A 22,479-nucleotide genomic window follows, 5' to 3' on the forward strand; every position below is an offset into this window, starting at 1 on the left:
GCGGGAGTCCCACACAGCCCCCACCCGCCCCGCCCTGCCATGTCCTGACAGGAACCCGCAGCCCCGCCCCGCCGCGGCCGTTCCTCGGGGCGTCTCCGGCGGGGGCGGCTCCGGCAGGGGCGGCGCGGGTTGGGCGGCGGGGCCGTCGCTCAGCGCCCGGCACTTGAGCGGCGCCGGAGAGCCCGGAACCTGCGGGGCGCGTGGCGGCGGCTGCGGCCGGGACCGGACAGGAGCGGAGCCCTCCGGTAAGGGACGGGGTCGGAGGCACCGCTTCGGCCGCCTGCGGATAGAGCCGCGGGGGCTCCGGTGGGCCCGGGGGAAGCGCTGCTGCTGGCGCTGCGCCGCTTGAGGCGGGTGGGAGCGGCTCCTGCCTCATGGGCTGTAGCCTGGCGCCTTAATTAGCACCGCCCGGCGCCCTAATTAGCGCCGCCACCGCTTTGTAACGCGGGCGGTGGCTGGGGTGGGCGCTGGGGCTGTGGGTGTAGGTTCAGCAGTGTGCTCAGGACCCCGTCGGTGCTGCCCGGCCCTGGGCAGGGAGGTGTGTGCATGGCGCTGGGGGGATCTGCTGGGGAGGGGAAGGAAAACCCCAGCGAGGTGCAGCCACCGCTGCGAGCAGGGTCAGTCACGTTAACACGCTGCTCCTGTAAGGGGGTCTGATCAAGAACAGGGGAGTTGTCAGGGTTCGGATCCTGCCTGGCTCGGAAGGGTGGGACGGGAGGGAAGCAGCAGTGGGGAACGGCCTGGGCAAGGCTGACAAATGAAGCTCGTCTGGTGCTGCTGCTGTTCTGGTTCCTCCTGGCTTTCTTCTGGTTGTGTTCTCTGCAGCACAATAGGTGGCGGTGGGAGAGGTCCTTGTCCCAGGAAACCACAGGCAAGCGCTGAGCCATGAACTGGCAGTGGCTTTGCCATCTGCTCTCCCGATGGCAGTGATCAGGCGGTGTCCTTGCCTGTCCTCGCAGTGTCCCTGGTGTCAGAGTGGTGGGTTCCTTGGTGGAACGGCCTGTCTGCTCTCTGCTGTTGTGGGGCGCAGGGGGTACGCTTTGCTCTTGTTTCCCACATAGGATTTTAGTCGAGTCCTTGGGTTGGAGCAGTAGACTTTCTGATTACAGTAGCTCATGTTTGTGTTTAGCTTCTGCTGATTTCTTAGAACGTTTTTATTTATGCAACTGGCTGGATGGCCTTAGCACTGCTTCACAGAGTGCACTGCTTAAAACAAACAAACAAAAACCAGAACTGCAGTAGTACATAGATAGCATCGTTGGACTGGGACCTGGAGTACCTTGTGCTGGAGGCAACCTGCAAGTGGTTCAGAGCTCCGAGAAAACTACATAGTTCAAACAGGCTGCCAGTATAATCTTCTGGGAGTAATTGTACTTGTGGTGCTACAATACAGTTAGCTTTTAAGTCCTTGGGGCAAAGCTCTGTTGTGAATTAAGCATCTAGACATGTGTGCCTCTCCCAGCTTGAATAGCTTATTTAAAGGAGGAAGAGAGATGATGCACCTCCCCCATGGCAGCTGAAGAATCTCATCTGTTCAGGTGTGCCCAAGGTTTCAGTACTGTTGGCAGCAGAGCTCTTCACAGCTGCTTGATTTAATTGCACTCCAAATGAACATGCCTAACTGCAAACCTATAAAAGTCATCAGTGCAGCTGTGGCAGAACTTTCCCTTTGTCCAAGTGCACAGTGCTGTGATAAATACATTAATTGACCAGGAGTCCAGTCTGACTTCAGCTGTGCAGAAATTCTACCAGTGTTAAGACCTGGAAGGTACAAAAAAAGAATCAAGCTTATAAGCTGGAACAGAATTGGAAAGGTAAGCTAGCTTGCTCTAGATGTGAAGCTCGTGGCAATTTATATAAAACGTTAATCTGTCTGCCACATCTTTCAGTTCTGTGGGATTTGAGTACTTACTCTCTTGTCTCTGATGTTTAGAAGAAACATTTTACGATTTAGAATGAATTTGGAGTAGAGCTGTACTTTAGCAGACGTTTTAAAAGTTGTCCATTAATTGCCGCATAGATCCAACACATTTGAGATATTTGTCTTCTTTGTCCTGTTAGACAAAGCTTTTCACTGAACAGTGTATGTTTCTTGTAATGTTGGAATTATGTCCTAATCATGCCATAATAAGAAAAAGCATGCTTGTAAATAAAAATGAGCTTTCCTGATGGGTTTGTTGGTAGGAGGAGTCATATCCTAAGTTAAATTCACCAAGGTTGTTATTAAGTAATGGAAATTGTATCACTTCTAAGACACCTCTATCCATAAGTCTTTTCTGCAAAAAAGTTCTGAATGTTTCTGTGAGCTCTAGACTTTCTTTGTATTGCTGTATGGAAAGGTTCTTGTGAAATTTACCTTACACCTTTCCAATTCTTATATTCCAGACTACAAGGACGTTCTGCTTGACTGAAGGAAGTTGTTCAATTTGTGGAGTGACCTATGATGTCAAGAACTGTATCATCCTGGATCTTAAGCTCAGCAAGAAACAGCATTGTTTTACAACGAAAAGGACGTCTGTACTCCATATGCATCCCAAATAGACAGAAAATAAAATGGAAGCTTGTCTTCTCCAAAAGACTTCTATACCCTGCTGCAAGCTGCAGCTTAGACAATGTCTTCTCCTTAAAAAAAGCGTTCAGACACACCTCCACCGAAGAAGAACAATTCTCTTTTCAGTTGTCTCCATCACAAATCAATGATATTCTCAGAGCAGGTGAATTATCCCATAAAATACTGGATTTGAATTCTAAAAATACGAATTCTGTGTTGAGATTTGAAAGTAACCAGCTGGCATCCAACACCCCTATTGAAGACCGCAGAAGTGCAGCCACTTGCTTGCAGACCAGAGGCATGATGTTCGGTGTCTTTGATGGTCATGCAGGTTCTGCGTGTGCTCAGGCAGTAAGTGAGAGACTCCTTCATTACATAGCGGTTTCTCTCATGTCTCGGCAAGCACTGGAGGAGATTGAGCTTGCTGTGGAGTGCATGAAACCAGTTATGCCTATTCTGCAATTGCACAAGCATCCAAATGATGTGGAGTACCGAGAGATAACTTCGCAGTACTTTGAGAATCTCCGGGTTTACTGGCAACACTTACTGGACCTGGACATTGAGCCAGGATTTAGTTTAGAAGAAGCCATGGTAAGTGCATTCAAAAGGTTAGACTCGGACATATCATTGGAAGTTCAGGCTCCCCAGGAAAATGAGCTGATGAGAAATCTTGCCCTTCAAGTAGCTTTTTCTGGCGCAACAGCATGTGTAGCTCATGTTGATGGTGTTCACTTACATGTTGCAAATGCTGGTGATTGCAGAGCAATTCTAGGGGTTCGGGAAGAAGATGGAACATGGTCTACTCTTCCTCTAACGCGAGACCACAATGCCTTCGATGAGTTTGAAATTAGAAGATTAAAGAGAGAACATCCTAGATCTGAGGAGAAAACTCTGTTTGTGAATGACAGGCTACTGGGGATTCTCATGCCCTCCAGAGCTTTTGGAGATGTGCAATTAAAATGGAGTAAAGAACTGCAACACAGTGTTCTTGAGAACAGCTGTGATGCTGAGGCTTTAAATATTTATCAGTATGTTCCTCCAAACTACCATACACCCCCTTACCTAACTGCGGAGCCTGAAGTCACATACCACAAATTAAGAGGCAAGGATAAGTTTCTCATTATTGCTTCAGATGGACTATGGGAGATGCTCAGTAATGAACAAGTTGTAAAACTAGTTGCTGGACACCTTACAGAGCTTAATGAGCAGAAACCACAACTGGCTTTTGAGAAACCAGTTAATTTGGGTTATATGCACAACTTGTTACTTCAGAGGAAAAACCGAGGCATTGCCTCACTTGACCAGAACATAGCTACTCATTTAATAAGGCATGCAATTGGAGATAATGAATATGGCGAGGTGGACCAGGAGAAACTTGCTGCAATGTTGACACTGCCTGAAGACCTTGCAAGAATGTACAGAGATGATATCACAGTTACTGTGGTGTATTTTAATTCAGAAACAATTGAAAACTATTACAGAAACAATGAATAGATACTTGCACTGCTGCTCTTCTATACTGCTAGTTGATTTTGATACTGAGACCATCACTGTCTTTCTTTGATAGCCAAGCTGTTATCAGTGTTATGGTCTGGAAGTTCCTAAACCTTCTTTGTTACTGACTAGTCTTGAAAATAACGTCTCTAGAAGTAAACTTGGTGAAAGTTCCCTGGCTTTCCCAGTGTGTACACATTGAAGAAAAATGTTTTGATGGAAGTTCACTGCAATGCAACTGAACTAAAGATTGCTGACCAAGTTCTGATTCCATGGGAACCACTGGTAAAAATTTCCAAACGAACAAATGAGACAGATTTCAATGAGACTGGTAAAATTTCATAGGGAGATGGATAATACCTGTAGCTGCATGGAGTATAGGAAAGCTCTGCTGTTGTGGAAAACAAGTAGCATCCTATTGAAGCACTGTAATTGAATTAAATAAACACACCTTTATTTGATGTAGCAGTGTCAGATATTTGCCTTGTGTACGTGAAGCTTAATTTTAAAGACAGCACTAAAGAAAATGGTTCAGACAGCCCCGGAACTATTGGACATTGTTTTCCATACAGATTAAGATAAGAAACAAAGCCATATTTTCTTTGGCAATTATTTAAGTGTGAATGCATATCCTCTTAATTGTGTGTGGATTTGTATGACAACTTCAAACTCAAAAGCACATCAGGGACTTCATGGTCCCCTGCCTGGGAATTAACAGTACTAGACTTGAGCATTTATGCACCTACTTGCTTAAAGAATAAATCATTTTCTTAAGTATTGATGTATGAGGTGTTGCGTATCAAATCCACCAACTGTAATTTAAATGAAGTTTGATACATCCAGAAGTTCAGAAGTACATCTAAAGGTAAATACAGCAAAACACACAGCACCCTTCTCTTCAGATTTGACTTAAAAATAAAAGTACTGGTGTTTCACTAAAATACATTGAATCTTCTTGTCTTTGGACAGGAGCTTGTTGTTACAGCTGCAGTTATTTTCTCTAATGAATGTATGTTCTAAGCTCTGAATGTATTCTTTTGTGTATTTTATAACAATTTTCTTTTATGCTGTTTTCAAGGGTGATTATCTAAAGCTTGCAAATTAGCTGTATTTTCTTAAATTCCACATATGGTGTTCTCTGGTGGCTCTTTCCCTTGTTTATGCTCAGCAGTAATTGTTGCCAGCAAAAATGCGCTCTGGGAATAGAGGACTGTTTACTGCTGTAGCTACCAAGAAAGAACCTGTGTGGGTGTGTCACAGCAGATAAAAATAAAATCATTTTTTTCCTCTGTTTCACTTAAAATAAAAGCATTATCCTTCTGCGCTTCAGCAGATGAAAAAGGGCTTCAATTTTCATCCTAAACTTTTAAGCAAATGAGATCTTGGCAATAAACTAGTAGCAGTTGTGGATTTGGGCCTTTTTATGTACTTTTCCTCCACATAAGACTTCTCAATGCTTTTCCAGGCATCTAATTAATCTGTTTTAAGACTCTTTAAACAGTTTTTTCTTTTCAATTAAATATTTGTGCTTTTGACTGCACAGGATTTACCTGTAATTCAGTATTACAACTGCAATCACTAAATGCATTCTTATATTAAACCTTTGTTCCAGAAAAACAACTTACTATTTTTGTCTTTGAGTACATATATTGGAATATATGCACCAATTCAACTTGAAGGCAGGTAGTTCTATTTTTTGGATGAAATGAGTAGAGTTCAAAATCAGCAAACCAGGGTTGGCTTGAGAAATCTAAGACTTAGACCTCAGAAAGGTTTAGGTATGTGCAAGGTGTTAAAGAGGATGCTGAAATTCTTGTTACTTGGTCCAGTAATTTAAAGTATACCCACCTCCCTGAGGCAGGTACTGTGGAGCAAAATTTCATGTGCTAGAAAAAGGCAACCAATTAAGGCAACTGGTTGAGGAGAAAAGTGCCCTTATGCAGCATTCCTGAACCCCTTTGTATTTATGCGGGCAATTTCCATTTGCTCTTACAGTACCTTACATGCTTCACTGCTTTAATTTTAGACATAAAGCAGTAAAAGAATGCATCCCTCAACTACTTCTTAATAAAAAGTTACTTCACAGTGTGCCTAGAGGAACAAGGGGCTAGACAACGCTAGAGCTGATATTAAATAATGCAATTTTAATGAAGATGATTTAGAAAACTTGTGCTATAGAGCAAACCTATAAATTCAGAAATACAGCAAACCATCTAGTATATAGTCAGTAAAAAATAGTTTTCTAATTCAAGTAGAACCCAGTGGTAAAATCTTTGTTGTCTTTGAAAAGAATCATTATACCACTGTTATTCCTAGATACCAGTGTTACTCCTAGATACGTGCTTACACGTAGGTTGTTGTAATTGCAACTGCAAATTGGTAATGATTGTTTTAGGGAATCCATTTGACAGTAAGAAGGGTACTACTTCTAATTTCATGCTAGTTTTGCTCAGTTTAACACGCAACACTATAATTATCCTACAGTGGAAAAGGATTACATTAAACTAGTTAGTTTTAAATGGTCCCTGGAATTTATTGCAGGCCAAAGACAAAAACCTGTCATCACTTATGGTAAAGAAAATAATGATTCTATCAGTTTGAATTAGATCAGACACCTAACTACGAACTTAGCTTCTTAGGCATTAATAAACATTGTATTTTGTGACTTGGAGAATCAACAGCATTTAAATGAGTGAACTTAATGTGTTAAGCTGCTTATGCAAGCCCACTGATGTGAAGGCTTAATAGCCACATCTAGATGCAAGTCCTGCAATACCAAAATGTATGTTCTGACAAACATCTTTGTAGGCAGTCTATTTGCTTTAGGTTGTATCAGTTCTGTTTGGAGTTTTTTTTCTCTCTAACAGTCTAAAGAAGCGATAGTCAGAAACACACTCACCCAAATCACTGTTTTCTTTTTTAAATAAAAATATTTAAATAATGTTTCAAGTTTAGAAAGTGATTTTTATTAAAGGGATGGGAGACAATGTTTCAGTTACTTTATCAGAATCTAGTATAACAGAAAATATGCTAGATTCCAGTTCAGATAGGGTAAATATTCAAGCTCAGATAAAAATAAATAGTTTGAGTAGGCTTTGCTAGTTTGCTTTGAAACTTGTATCTCAGCAGTTTTCCCCCAATGGAGATAATTATTAATACATAAAAGTTAAGGATACCTTGATACTACTGAGGTGCACTAAATTGCAGTCAGCAGAGGGAGCAGGTGTTCACTGGCCAACATATCCAATCTGTGCTTTAGTAAAATTGGAAATACACATAAAAATGTTCAATTTGGCAAGCTCACTTGCATAGTATTTGCCTGCAGTTTAAAAATCATTTGAACATTTGCCTGAAGTATATGATGTAAATTGTCTTAAACAGATGCAAAAAGGACTGCAAGCACTAATAAAATCATTGAATTAGAACGGACCAGTAGCACAGCAAGTGTTCAAGTACTCAGTCTGAGGTTCAGCTTTGTTTCCATTAATTCCATTGGTTTGCCTTTCTTGAGGGTGAAGAGAAATTAAGGGACAATTTTTTCCTCCCTCTCCTTTCTGTCCCCTCCCCACCTCCAAAAAAAAAGAGGTGTAAACTTTGCAGAAGATTTTTTGGGTGTTTTAGTCAGAGTCTCTGTTTAGAGCTTTAATTGTACTGAGAAGAACTGAAAGTAGAACTGTGCATATCTTGTGGTGTTCTCAGCTATCAGTTGGTCACACTACTGTCATAAACCATTTTCTATGTTCCCTTCATTGCTGTGCTGTAATGCTGCGGCAGAGAAAGCGGAAAAGTGAGACTCCAAGGCATGTGTTTCTCTAAAGGCTACGAACTATGGTTTGACATGAATAGGAAATACGTTTTTCCTCTATCTGCTGCTGAGCAGTCGACCTCCAAAAAGGTATAATTATCACATAAAACACTTGAAATTTTACTAAATCGTTGTCCCTATCCTGGAGAACCAATTCAAACTGCTACCATCAGATCTCTCTAGGTATGTCAGGTGAGAGAGTCTTATTTCTTACTGCATTAGTTAATTGCTGTTCGGCCATGTTATGGGCTCGTTGGCCCATGCTACAGTTTCATACTAACAAGTGTCTGGGCATCTGCTCAAGTCTGTCGATGGTGCCGACTCAGAATGCTTTGACTGAGGCTCTTCAATGACTTGAAGGCAAAAGATGTATGGGACCAAAGCAATTGTAGAAAGGATGCAGAATTATGCCTTCCATTCAGATTAAAGAAACAAACTTCTTAACTGGGCACTTCTAATTTCTTAAGAGTAGAAAAATAAATAAAAAATTGCTTTCTGATGAGCTTTACTTAATTAGAAACAATACAGGGGGAGAAATGTAAAGGAGCGATGCTTAAAAAGGTACTGGAACCACAGGCAGCAGGTAAGTGGGTCATAAAACACGCTCTGATAATCCCATTTATGTTTATGTAGCTTCGGTGTGAGACTTTTACAACTTGCCTAGGTTAATTCAGTGGTTCTGAAAAAGATTACACAGTCTTGGAGTTCGAAGTCTCTATGTGACAAGATGAACAGTGATCAGGCAGGATTTCCCATGCTCCCCCTGCTGAAAGTGGAGCCAATTGCATAGGGGCTTGCTCTAGAGCGAGTTGTTTAGTTCAGACTCTGACTTCATACTTCTCCCACACCAGCCAAAAGATGCAAGCTGTTGAAATAGTTCTTCCTGGTTGGAGGCTACTGAATGCATGTTAAGAACCAGTGGCTTACTGTCAGCTGAGGAGGAGGTGTAAGCTCCAGCAGTGGAGCCTTTCATATGAGTTTTTTGTTTTTTTTTCAGTGTGCTTTCCTTTATCCTCTCTGAAATGGCCTTTATTGCTGTGGGGTGGTTCTCACATCAAGACTTCATACTCCACAGTTCTCAGGTGTTTTTTCTTCACTAAAAGGATTTCAAATTCAGTTCTGTATTGAATAAATCTTCAGTTCCATACCTGTAGAACCAAGGTTGGCCAGAAGATGTCAGCTGAGTTTTGTAGAAGGAAAGCTGTGTTGTTATAACCACTTTAATCTCTGTTCAATATTAGATATGTGTTTCTAACGCATGAATTTCAGGTGCTGTTCAATAACAAACAAGCAAAAAACACACCCCCAAAACTGGATAATCTAAGCAAGAGTTTGATTAACTTCAGTTCTTTGCCAAAACTACGTTTTAATGTCCTACCTAACCTAGGTGATTAAGCTTGGTAGAAGACAATTTCCCTGTCCTGGCATTGGTAGATAGAAGAACATGAAAGCCAAGTCTCTTTCCTGAAGTCTCCAGTTGCACAAGAAAGAAAATATGCTTCCTAAGCTGAGGAAATCTTTGCTCAACCATTATCCGTCTGTCTGGCTCCCACTGTCACGCAACTCAGAAGCTGCAGATGGCCAAAGCTGCCCCATGGCTACACTGTGCTTTATGTGAAGTTGTTAGGTTTCAGACAGACGTCTAGCCTGGAAATTACAGTGAAATGAGGAACTTGCTGCTGTGACGAGATCTACGGCTCACTCTTGGTGTTCACAGAGATGTTTTGAGCTCTTGGTTCAAACTCAGTGTCAGCTGGTATTCTGGAATAAAATGAGGGCTTAAGAAATAAATCAGCGTTTTGTTTAGTATTATCTGCAAGTCTTTCCTCTGGAAAGAATTCTTTCTGTGCTGGATGCTGCTGTAACTATCAAAGCCTGCATCTCTTTGTGTATTCTTGCTGTTGCTTTTTCCACTCCCCAACCCTTGCTTTCTTCTCTTCCTACTACTCCATGGTGGCTTGTTTTCTGTTTCTTGTTCTGGGCAGCAAATACTTCAAGAAAAAAGGGGCTACACCACTGTGTCTTAGACCAACATAATACGGGTGAAGTGGCTTTGTTCAACAGATAGCCGGTGAGGGAATTCTAAGACATGCTTTCAGCCTGGTGCATGCTGAAATGATTCCGCAAGCAGTTACAAAAAATGGCTTTTGGCTGCTGTTACAGCAACACAGAAAAGTACAGCAAATATCAAAGATCTGAAACGCTAGGTGATACGGATAATTGCTTTGTCCTCTGTGTCATCAAAGATGAAAGGAGGTACTGTCCCTGTAGGCCAGCTTTGCCTTCTGTTTAATCCCAAAGTTCATCCTGAGATACATTTGAGCCTCTAACTGCTTACCATGGAAGCAGAGTAATTCAGACAATACTGACAACTCAACTGGAAGATTAAACTGATGGGCGGAATTGGGGCAGAATAAGGCTGTTATGTTTGGGTTAGAGTTGATACTCCATGGAGTGGCTCTACACCTGGACTTGGGTCAGGTTCTGATCTCTAAGCCATTTGATATATTTGCTAATCAGACCTTTGATATGCCCTATTAAGAGTGAAATCCAGTCATTTGACTAGATATCCAGAGAAACTAGGTCATGATTAAAACCTGTCACGGTTGGGGCTCATGTTGCACCTTCTTAATTTAAACAAAATAAAATGGAGTTAACTCTGCTGTTTGGCAAGCATGTGTTAAGCTCATAAAAGCTATGCATCCATCCCTAATTCTGACGTTGCCATGCATTAAGGAAACATGCTGTTCAACAGTGGTTTTTTTTTGGTGTTATATCACATGTGAGTTCCTAAGGCACGTACATAGGACCTTTCATTTGCAGAGTTGTTTTAATGAGTAAGAGATAATTGCTATTTTTGTATAACTATGATAATAGTAGAGAGTAAATTCCCTAAAGACCCTGATCCGTTTAAAAAAAAAAACTGCTGAAAAAGTTATTTATTTTTATTGTGACTGTTTAAAGTAAGCCCTGTGTCTTTGTAATCTTTGGCTACAGTAGAATAGATTGTACTAATCAACTCTGGAAGTTTCTGTGGTGACATTACATTGAAGAGACAGAAGACAGTCTGTAAGAACCGCACAAACAATGCCACATCACTGTCCTTTTCCAACTGTGATACAAAAAGAAAAAGGGGGTTCGATTACATTTTGACTTCAACTCCTGTGTACTTTTTCCAATCACCTGACACAAAAGTAGGTGTCTTCAATTAGCTGCATTTCCTTTACTGGAGTGCTAGAGTGCTAGTTAATTTTTTAAATGGTGGTGGTTGCATTTTTTTTTTTTTTTCATTCAGGCCTTTAGAGGCATTCTAGCATTGTTTTCAGTGAATGCTAGTAATAAATATTTCTACATTATTCACCTGCCAACTCATCTTTTATTCATCCTTCTGATGAAAACAATCCTGTGAAACTTCTGTTGCTGAAGAGTTCCAAAACTTCCACATTACAGATGTTATAGATCCTTTTCAGCTTAGTGGAATAATTTTCTATTATTTTGTTACATATTTTTAAAGAAGTTAAGAACTGTCAAGTTCTGATTTTTAAGTAAAGCAACAGAAAGCAACCCCATACATGGAGCAGCAAGTGAACTGCTCTTTATTTGCTTTATTTAAAGATGCCAAATGTTGTACTGAAAGTCACATGGCTGCCCTTGTATTTTGTTAAAACTTCAGCAGTGTGGACTGACACCGCTGCACCTGAAGTCCTTAGTCCTCAAATACTGGTACACTTACAATCTGGCAGTGGTACCACACACCTGGGAGAATGGTTGCTTGTACGGCTTTGTGATTTGGGATCTTGAAAACTGAGAACTGAAAATAAACTAATTGGCAATGTGTGTTGATGGGGACAAAGGAAACATCCACAATACTAACTCTGTGCTTTCCATGTGGGGTAAGAGTGTGCTTATGTATGAACTGGGAGAGATATCATTGAATGACATCCAGCTAAATGATACTTCTTTTTTCCTACTTGAGTGGAAATCACTATTTTATGCAAACTATTGATAGTTTGATCTCAGCTTAATTGCTGCTACCTCTTCATTAAAAGCTAGCAAATGACTTAGCTATAACTAAACACCTTCCTGAAGTTGTATGTTGTAACTAAGTCTAGGAAAAACTGTAAACTATTGCAGGAATTTACCTATCTACATACAAATGTAACAGAGTGACTAAATACACTAGAAAGAGGTTGTATTATTTGCTAGACCAACTGATTTATGGAGTTTCATTTATTATTTACGTGGACCACCATTTGGTCTACATATGAGAAGCAAGAACTGCCTGTGACCCAGTATCATAGACAATCATGAGTATAAGGATCTTGCTTCTTTAAATATATTTTTGTGATATGAAAATGTGATTTTTATATTCCATGAAGAGAAAGAAGTAAGGCATGAATGTATGTTAGTTTAAACTCCTATGTTTATCCTAAGAGGTTTTCTCTGCTTCTTGACTACATAAAATCTTAGCTCTTTCAAGAGCTTTCCCATGAACTTAGAGGCATCACTGCCTTTTTTTTTAACACATTTTTCTTATACACATGTCAAAGTCTGATTCTGATTTTGAAGATGGTGTTAAATTAAAACATGGCAGTGGTGTAGGAATTGCCTCTGATGTTGGGTGTCTTGAGGCACTCATCAATAGGATCTATATCCTCTAACCTGTGCCAGTGGATTAAACTGGTAGAGTAGAAAATGAGCTAATGGCCACCTCTTAAATATATATATATATTATTTTATTTTATTTTATTTTGATTCCCTAGTGTGGAGTAAAAAATGCAATATTGTGCTCTTCCTTGATCACATGGAAATTCACTACCATAACATTTTGGGATATAGCCCAGAGCCAATTGACCTCTTCTTGAAAACCTTGGAAGGGGCAAGAATGTGAACTCCTGGATGCGTACATCCTATTTGCAAAGGAGATGCAGTTTTAGATGGGCAATACCCATGACTCTGGGGATTATAGATTTATATTCTTATGACCACATAGGAGTATTTTAGCTATTAGCTGATAGGGTATATTTTTGTTTATCACTAGGCAGTTTTTGAACTTTTTTTAGCAGTAATGGTTTAGATCAATAATCTATTAATAGACTATTCAAGCCGAAAGTTTCTATTCATCCTGACTCTCCAAACAAGCTATTTCTATTGTTCATTATTATGCACCACTTCCATTTCAACTCTGAACTCATAAATCATAAATGAACTTGAAGTATTCATTTCCCTCTTTCAGCACCACCTTTATCTAATATTTGCTGACATGGTTCATTTATAACTTATTTTTGAGCACAGTCAGACTTTGTTTTCTGAACAGATGAATTCATTATTGGAAAGGATTCTATAAATAGAATTTAGGGGCCACCAAAATGAGAAATTCTAGCTCATTTGTATCTCAGCTGGAACAATCTCATCTGATGCACAGAAGTTTCGAGCTGATGAAATGAAAGCAAATGACAAAATTGGTTCTAAACTGTTATATTATGAATGCACTATTTTTATATTATTGTTAAAGATAATAGAAACTATCTGGCAAAAAGGCAGCATATATTAGAAGAGAAAGGAGGAAAAACCAGGTTAACATTATAGAAAAATATGTATATTGTGGGATAAACTAATTATTTCTGGTACCTTCTGGTATTCTGAGCTATCTTCTTCAGGTGAGGCTTGCATAGCATCAAAATCCTGTTACAAAATAGGTCTGCCCTATCTTCCTAATATATTAGAGGCAGAGATGTCTCCTCTATAAACACTTGGTGCTGAAATAGTGAAGCAAATTCATGAAGATGTGATTCTATTTCAGTATCTCAAGTACAATCACTAATGAAAAACACATGAATCCTCTAAACTATCTAGTCTCATGGAAGTCTAAAGGCTTACTGCATCAGACCAGAAATATTTCTTCTGGGAACAATGTGGAAAACTATGTTAAAAACTATGCACAAGTTCTGGTTTGAATATGTCTGGCACACAATGCCTTCCAGAAGTTGAAACTCTGCTGCTGGGGCATGCATGAAGACTTTGCCCTAACTCTTCCCAGTAATGGATGGCTTCAAACATGGCTGGATACCAAACTAAGTCAGTTAGGATATTATTTCATGATAATAAAACTAACTGATGTCTTTACTTCCTCCTTCCTTGCTGATGAACAAAGTATATTGTTCAGGGGGAAGACTCTATGATCTTGAGACACTGTAAGTAACTGAGGAGGAACTTCTGACTATTTTTCTAGAATATGTATATTTGCTATTTGACTTTATCTCAGTGACATTATCTGACTGTTTTCTACTGTTCACTTAGGACATATTCACTTCACTTGTTTTACTGCATACTGAAACCAGAAGAGTCCATCCATTGACTCTAGAATTAAGAATTTACAAGTGAAACTCATTTCATTATTTTCTTTACAACATACATTTTAAATGATTGTGATTAAGTAAGGGGCCTGTGAATATGAAAGAAGTAAGACATGCAGGTATGGGATGGGGGCTTCAAGTGGCAGTGGAACTCTGGTATAACTTTGGTAAATAAAGTCAGAGAAAACCAGCTAGTAGGAACCATTTGTGTCTGTCACAGAAGTGTGCAGCTTGGAGTCCCTTGTCATGGCTGTTCTCCTGTGCACTACACACAATGCAGAAAAAAGGTATATATACTGTCAATACCTAAAAAGGAATAAAGGGCAGAAAGGGAAACTGGTGAGGAAGTGAGAAAATTTGCTGAGATCAGGTAATCTTCAGAGCAGATAAAACCTAGGAATCCTGATAGTGTGCAAACCACTGGGTTACATGTGCCATCAACTGCTGCTAGTTCACAGCTATTAACTTAAACTCTGTTGCATGGAACAGACAGGCCTTGTTAAAGTCCTCTTTCCTCTGAGTGTGGAATAATTGCCTTTGATATAAGTTATTTTCTTGTTCATATCCAGAACTGCAAAATTAATCCAGTTATTCCAAGAATGTGATCTTCTGAGAAGATCATTTAAAGAGATATTTTTAACTCAGAAAAGTTCTATTGACTACAAATCTACTCTTGAAATAAAGCAACATCTAACATTTGTCTTTGAAAGGTTAATGAGACTTTGCTATGTTTATAGTACTGCATTTAAAAAAGAAGCAATGATAATGGCAAGACAGATGGTAAATTTTCACAAGAGGTTTTTTGTGTCTTTCAGGTGACCAAGGTGATCACTGCACTTACAGAAAGAACTGTAAATGTTTTTGTGGACTCATTTGGAGAAATATAAGGAGAAGGACATAAGTATCCAAAATTACAGTTAGCTTTTGTGTTTGTGACTTGACAAACTGCCTTTTCTTATGCAGTGCAAAGAGAATTGCACTGTATTTTTAGAGAATTGTGCAGTATTGTCAGTCTTGATACTCACAGCCTGCATGTCTGATAGGATTTAATGGCATATGGGGCCCTCTCTCATCAGCAAATTAAATACATGACCAATCTCAGCTTAGAGCATGCAGTACAACGTAGAGATACCTGAGCTAAGTCCAGAGCTAGACAGTAATAAGTCAGCACTTTGCAGTACTAATTAGCGCTACTAAGAGAGGAACACCTGCTTGGCTAGTCAACTCCAGCTGGACCATGTCTAGAATTCATAAGTAAGTACATCCCATTCTCTGCCAGGCTGTAGATATGTGTTATTTCTCCGGAGCAACTACCTATAGGCTAGTATTGCTGTCATGGACTATAACATGAAGAAGTGGTCTGGATGGAAGCCAGTTCTTAGAGACAAAGGCAAGGCTAACACTTAACTCATGGTGTTTAAAGTCTCTTAGCTTTATTTTTCAGTATGCAAGAACAGGTAATATAAAGAAAAAAAGAAAAAACACCTGGGAAGTCATGTTCTTATTCTGTTTAACTTAATTCAAATGAAAAAAATGACTGCATTAATCCTGTCTTTTTTTCTTGTGTTTGTCATTTCAACTTCTATGTGATGTCCGTCTTTTCTCTGGATTTTTTGACATTGACATTTTAACAATCATTCATGCAAGCATTTTTTAAATTTTTTATGAAGCTCAGAGGACTCAGATTGTTGCAAAAACCTGTGTGCACTGTTCAAAACTATCATGCTTACAATCAGCTTATTTGTTGTCTATCCAGTATTCAAACTGAAAGCACAAACTGAATTTTCAAAATCCATTTCAATTTTAGATTAAATTATTGATCTTAACTACACTAGGGGTAGTGTAAGCCAGGACTGACTAAGGAAAAGAAAGCAACAGAAAATCATGTGCTGACCTGAAAAATAAATTTGCCATACTGTTTCAAAAATTACTGAAGTATTTCTTGCATGCTAGTCTTTTTCCTTTGGTCTCTGCTGATTTGTAAACCTCATGTTCCTTCTTGCAAAGGATGAGGTAATTTACATCTTATGTTTATGAAAGCATGTTAAGTTAAAAATAATGTATTACATACATTTTTTTAGGCATACACACCAAATACTCATTTTGCTGAGATTCCTCTGTATGTGAGGGAAGAATGTATTTGATACAGTAGGAACAAAGCAATCAAAACCTACAAAATATTAGCAAGCAGTACTAAATCAGGCTTATTCAATAGAAAAGCTCTAATAGTATATATTGGCTTCTTTGGTTACCAGACTAAATATAATAACACATATCCTTAAAACACATATACTGTGCTCACGGTCACCATCTCTAATTGAAGTTGCCAATCACTGTATCATCATTGAATAGTTCTATGTATAGATGGTGACCTGCCGTATTAGTCAGCAGCAGCCAATATTACAATCTGACTCATACCACGTTTAATTGGATACTGATGGATGAGTGAATTGTTTCGGATAAAATAAGAAACCGCTTACAAATGTCATTGTGTTAAATAGGCTCCTTTGCTTTGTGAAAATATCTTCTTAAAATGTATGACTTTGTATCTTTGAAGTCAGAGCACAGTACTTTCCCAATGTACCATAAAAAGGACTGTGTCCTTAGGAGTTAGCTGATACTGTGCTGTCCTGGATTTCAAATCCATACCAAAACAGTTTTGGTGCACAACATACCCAAGCTAAGTCAGTGAATCCAAACTCCACTTATTTATTAACCATCTCTGGTCATGACATTGTTAACATATACAAGCTAGGGAGTGGATTTTAAGAAGCTGTGGCATTTCATAGTCTTAAATCTTTTAAAGATGATGATTCACAACCTTTATTCATTAATGGGCATCTGATTCATTGCAGGTTATAGAGGAAATAGATTTTTATATTGCAGTATAATTGTTCATACTGCTTTATAAAGACTGGGTAATTATTTCTATTATTGATGCCTATTTGGAGGATTTATAGCTTGTCTTTAAAACCTATAACCTGCCAAGCTACAGCATAGAACAATCTCTATCTGAAAGTAATTTAAAGTGATCATTTTTAGTTTATGAAAAGGTAGTTATTTTAAAAAAAAAAAAGTTTCAAAGCATTTACAACCTTTTCAGTAGAGTATAAAACTCTAATTTTCATAAAAATGAAAAATGAAAGAATTTTATGTTGGTTTGGCTAAACTGAAATGTTTCATAGTCACACATTTCATAGTCTTACAGTCACATTTCAATTTTCTGGGGTAAAAAATGGAACGTTTGGAGGTAATCATCAAAATACTACACGGAAATAAACCCTGCAATTCACTTTCTTTCTCCAGGATGGGATGAAAAACCTTAATTTTCTCTGTAATTTTCTATGTAAGGCAATTCTGAACTTCCATCAGCTCTTTTTAAAGTTAAATGGCTTATCCAGGAACGGTTTAAATGAAATAGAGTATGATTTAAGAATGAAGGGGCTACGTATTTTGATATATTAAATCATTTTCATGCATTTCTACCAGCAAAACTATAGGAAATTTTTCTATCATTTGAATATGGTTTTCTGCCTCTCTACAAGTTAAAGCCAGGTGTTTATAGACTCCTTCATTTTGTCATTGTTGACTGCAAATGGCAAGGAATCTATTTTCCCGGTGTTTAAAGTTTTAATCCCAGTAAGCTTTATTCTTCTTTATTCTTCTTGCTGTACCCTGCCTTTTCTCAAAGCCAAGGACTGTGGTACCTGGGGTCTCTGAGATGTGGGTCCCTTGGTGTATGAGACAGATCATCATCAATCACCTGACATGTTTGGATTTATTTTTTTTTTTCTCCAAAACTAGGTGAGAAATAGAATAGTTAAAATAAATACAAAATAGAGCCATATCAATTGTGCATAGAATTTCTAGGCTCTTCGGTTAATCAAAGACTGAAAAGACAATAGTGAAAACAGTTTCACTGCCCAGGAATATAGGTATCTTTCCAGACTTCTGTTTTAGGAAACTAACAGGTTGCGTTGCTGATGCCTCACAACTCAGACCATTTGGGCCAGAGAACCTGTTTGAAATATGATGCTGAGCATTGTCTGCTTTATGGTAAAAATATCACAGCTCTTCCCCAAAAGAGGCAGTGAATTTACTGTTGAAAGCTGGAGGTGAGAGGAGCAGAGGTACTGTACTCAGAGATGCCTGTTGTTAAGAAAAAGTAGAAATATTCTGCTTTTGCATCCTTTGTCATGAGTAGTTAGAGCTTCACCTGCAGGACCGCTCTTGATTTTTAACAAGGGAAAACAAGCAAGGAGCCTTAATGAGGACTTCTACCAAAACTGTTTCTGGTGCATCTATTTTTCAGTACAGATTCTTAAGACTTTTATAGTTCTGATTAAGGAAACACTTTAAACCAGGTAAGCTTACTGTGATTCTAACCTTTAGCCTGTGCATTTAGAAATTTGTTTATCTGTATTGTGTTCACATCTGCTGAGAAGTCTGTTTATGTCGGTTTCTGGAAAGAGAGAGTTCTTCTTCTGTGAGCTAAGAAAAGGTGAATACACATGACTCTGTCAGTCTAAAGAAATCCCCCAGCTCTGACTGGCAGCTGGTGCACGTATTACAGAGATGACTAGAACTACTCAGTTCTCAGTAAACCTCCTACTGAATACTCTTGCTTGCCAAATGTTAATTACACAAATGTCTGTCTCTCTGTCAAGTGTATACGTTGGGACTGTGGAGCATTTGACTCAATGTTAGATGTGTACTTTATCAGTCATCTGGCCTGCTGTCAGCAGGGTTCTCATTTCCACCTAGCACATCAAACTGGGGATAGGAAAAGCCTCCCTAAAGATAATGTGCTTGACAGTTTGCATGGGATGTACTCAAACAATGATGCTCACCTTTGACACCAAGTATTTTAAAAAATCTTGGAAATAAACTGACAACAGCTAACTGGTAAATCTGTAAAAAACAGTCTAACATTGCCCTATGGACTCTATAATTGATAGTTATTTTCATTCTTTCCCTTTGAAGTCTAAACTATAAGGGGATTTCAGACATTAATTATGAGTTGTCTGTAGCTTGTATAAATGCATTCACATTTTTTGGAGTTACATTGGGTCTGTTCCAACTGAAGAGAATTCAGAATCACCCACCTCTACCCAGCAACCTGCTGTACATTGTTCCAAGCATTCTCATTTTCTTTGTCTGTCTCAGTCTGCATAGCATAATCATAAACCGTCTGTATTTAAATAGTGTTCTGTATAAATAGCATTCCCAGTTAAAAACAGACAACCAAGCCAGTAGAAAAAGAAAAGAATCAAGGTTTTGACCTCTTGATGAGGATTAATCTGGAGGAATTCTTTTTCCATTGGGGTCACTGAATTCACACTAGTGTAATGTAGTCAGAAACTTAGCTTGGGTATTTATAATGTATCAGAAAGTTCTCCACGGTAGGTTATAACTATCATTCTTTAAAGTGAGTATGTAAACTGATAAGTCAACAGTAAGATGAGCAGCAGTCTGAAACAGAGTTTGTTTACAATGCAATTACTGCACATTAATGGTATGAATTTAAGTCTGCTAGCTATTTTGCAGTAGCTCTGTGTTCCCTTATGACAGATCTTTAATGAAAAATGGTGCACAGTGGAACACAATGTCATTTGCTAAACAATACATACAGCCAGCTACAGGATGGCACAGAATCAGAGTGAACCAAAGACAGCAGACAGTTACTGGGGTGCAATGCTGTTCCTTAGCTGAAAAACTGGTGCTGGGACCTTTTTTATAGTGTTGTGCAGTGACTGACTGCTTCATTTTGATTCTGATCACAGCTTCCCTAAGGAGATCTGCATCATCGCTCTCTTTAAGGGGAAGGCATGTCCTCATCTTGGAGTGTCTTTGTGCATGCAGACTAATATTTTTGAAGTGTTTGCACACAGGAGGTAGTGGAAAACAGATAATATATATTTCCTTACCCAGGCAGACAAACCTGTCAGTCACTCTTCAGAAAAGATTTGTTCTGTCCACAAAAGTATAACAAATGAAGTTTCTTCCATTGTAATTTTCTAACTTTCATATTTTATAGAATTAATAAAAATTAGAGGAATCTTGCATGTTACAATGCAGCTCCTCTCTGATCGTGGTGGTATCTCTCTTAAGCTTCAATACTAAGCAGTATTTCAATATTTTTGCTGACTAGCATCACCATTGAACATCATTGCTGAGTTTCTACAGTAAAAGAAGGGAACTTTCTCCCAAACCCTCTTTTGCTACAAAAGAGCTCCTTGTTTTACTATGTATTTTTCTGTTGCCCATATTCAGGTTAACAATGTATGTTATGACTCTCCATTATATTTAGTTGAGTTTGTTTTTTCCCCAAATAAAGCACCTCCCGACAGACACAGTGAAAGATGATACATACTGTTCCATGGGTTGTTTCTTGTCATCACACATGATTGTAGAGGCCTGAAAAAGGTAAAGAAGAAATCTCCTAAAGCATAGAGCTATACACACACACGTATGTTGCATATCAGCTTTAGAAATAAAACATTTTTTCACCTAAATTATCCCACAATGGTAGTAAGTTTTTGATCCTTTTGTTTTCTTTTATTGTTGTTTTTTGTTTGTTTGTTTTACTGTTGAGAGGAACAGCTTTCCATGGGAGCTTATTGTTTCTCTTTGAGTGTTTGAAATGGTCAAATGCTAAAAGGAGAGGAAGATTATACACAGAGGGAGAGGAAAAAATTACTAGTTGGATTAACATGCATGAATAAATGCATAAGACATCATGCCTTAAGGGGAAAGTCTAAAGGACTGAATTTTAACTTTAACCACTGGATATTAACATTAATGAACAGCTAAAATAAATAGGTATATGAAACTCTGTTCAGCTGTAGCAATTGTTGCCCAAGCTTTGAATCTAATCTTGTCAGATATTCAGTCCTTTCAAATTAATTGTGAAATTAATTGCATTCAATAATCTTAAAACATATACCTTAGGTATACCCTCCTAAAACAGGACAACATGGAATCATCCTACCTCCAGCCTTAAGCAGCCTTTATGCACTGGTGTTTAGGGCCATATTTATTTACAGAATAAATAGGGTCCTATCACAGACTACATGTGAAATTCACTTTTAAAATTATTTCATACATTGGTAGAAGCATCCATAATACTGTTTTCCCCTTGTAGTTTTATTACACTGATTGATTGTTAATTCATATTGATCAATAAGGGAACATGAGCAAGAAACTTCTATGAAAAAAAAATATTAAACTGAGAGCTGAGGATCTGTTCTAGTTTTTCTAATGATCAGTCATGGACTTCTTTTTCCTGTACTTTCTTACTTTCCCACCATTTGCCTGTCATGATTAATGTGTAAGGACTGGTGTCTTTGTTCTATGTCTGTATAGTGGCAAGTTCAAGAACAGACTTTCTGAACTGCAGGCATTAATGAAAAATAACCCATACCAGTAACTAGCATTACAGATACCAAGTAGTCCCATAGAACTGAAGTAGCACTGAAATTAGACCATATAAAACCAACAATTTCTGCCACAATTTCAATAAGTATTTGTTGAAATCATCAAGTTAGGCAATCATCAGCTTTAGCTCAGAGAGGAGCTACTGTAACTCTATTTGCTGATGTGGGTCTTTGCCAGCTGGGTTTATGGCCTCTGACCTTGGAGATTTTCAAGCCTCTCTGGGTAATCTGTCACTGTGCTTAACCACTTATTATGAAGAATATTTTCCTATGCCTCTCCCTTGTTGCAACTTGTGACTATGACTCTTTGTGCTTTTGTGGCATCCCTTTGAGAACAGTCTGTTGCTGTCTTTTCTATATGCAGCAGCTTTAGGTTGCAGAAGACAATACATACATTCTGTGTTGGCCTTCCTTTCTCCAGGCAAAGCAAACCCTAAACCCTCAGCCTCTTCTCACACATTGTATGTTCACATTCCCTACCATCTCTGTAGTTCTCCACTGGATTTTTTAAACTGGAGAGAGCTGGGAGAGCTCCAGACTGGACATGATATTCCAGATGTGGTCTCCCACATGGCCTGTTCTCTCTTCTAGAGCTGTGCTTCCAGAGTGCCTACTTGTTCCACCTCCTGGTACTATGTTTTCTTAGGTAAAAGTAGATCTGATAGTCAGGGATACTATTTAGTTGGCTACAGATGACACTATCATCATGAAAATGGCAAACCTTGTTTAAAAAATCTTACCAATGATATTAAGCTATATAAGGATTAGAACATTAAATTATCTTCCAGATTCTGTACTGAATGTGGTAAACTAGCTCCAATCTGGTAAACGTTTTTT

At 38.7% G+C, this 22,479-nt stretch overlaps 1 protein-coding gene and 1 long non-coding RNA gene across 5 annotated transcripts in view; one reads left to right on the top strand and one right to left on the bottom strand.

Annotated features, from left to right (window-relative positions):
• PDP2 (pyruvate dehydrogenase phosphatase catalytic subunit 2) lies at positions 1-4,506 on the top strand. Of its 4 annotated transcripts, XM_084533788.1 has the most exons (3): positions 294-538; positions 1,463-1,814; positions 2,386-4,506. In XM_084533788.1, exon 3 carries the CDS (start codon positions 2,441-2,443, stop codon positions 4,043-4,045), a length of 1,605 nt encoding a protein of 534 aa, XP_084389914.1. In that variant the 5' UTR covers positions 294-538; positions 1,463-1,814; positions 2,386-2,440; the 3' UTR covers positions 4,046-4,506. The 4 variants fall into 4 exon arrangements, with proteins under 4 accessions (XP_084389912.1, XP_084389914.1, XP_084389911.1 ...); XM_084533786.1 differs by lacking the exons at positions 294-538; positions 1,463-1,814 and adding an exon at positions 1-245; XM_084533785.1 differs by lacking the exon at positions 1,463-1,814 and having other exon boundaries at positions 296-538.
• LOC311443530 overlaps positions 3,922-22,479 on the bottom strand; it is a 39,252-nt gene continuing 20,694 nt past the window's right edge. Inside the window, exons 3-4 of the long non-coding RNA XR_014697315.1 lie at positions 20,580-20,623; positions 3,922-8,998 (exon numbers count right to left, since the gene is read on the bottom strand). This is a non-coding gene — a long non-coding RNA (uncharacterized lncRNA). The remainder of the gene's footprint in view (positions 8,999-20,579; positions 20,624-22,479) is intronic.

This window comes from Aythya ferina (assembly GCF_964211825.1).
Source record: "Aythya ferina genome assembly, chromosome: 12".
NCBI classification, from domain to species: Eukaryota; Metazoa; Chordata; class Aves; order Anseriformes; family Anatidae; genus Aythya; species Aythya ferina.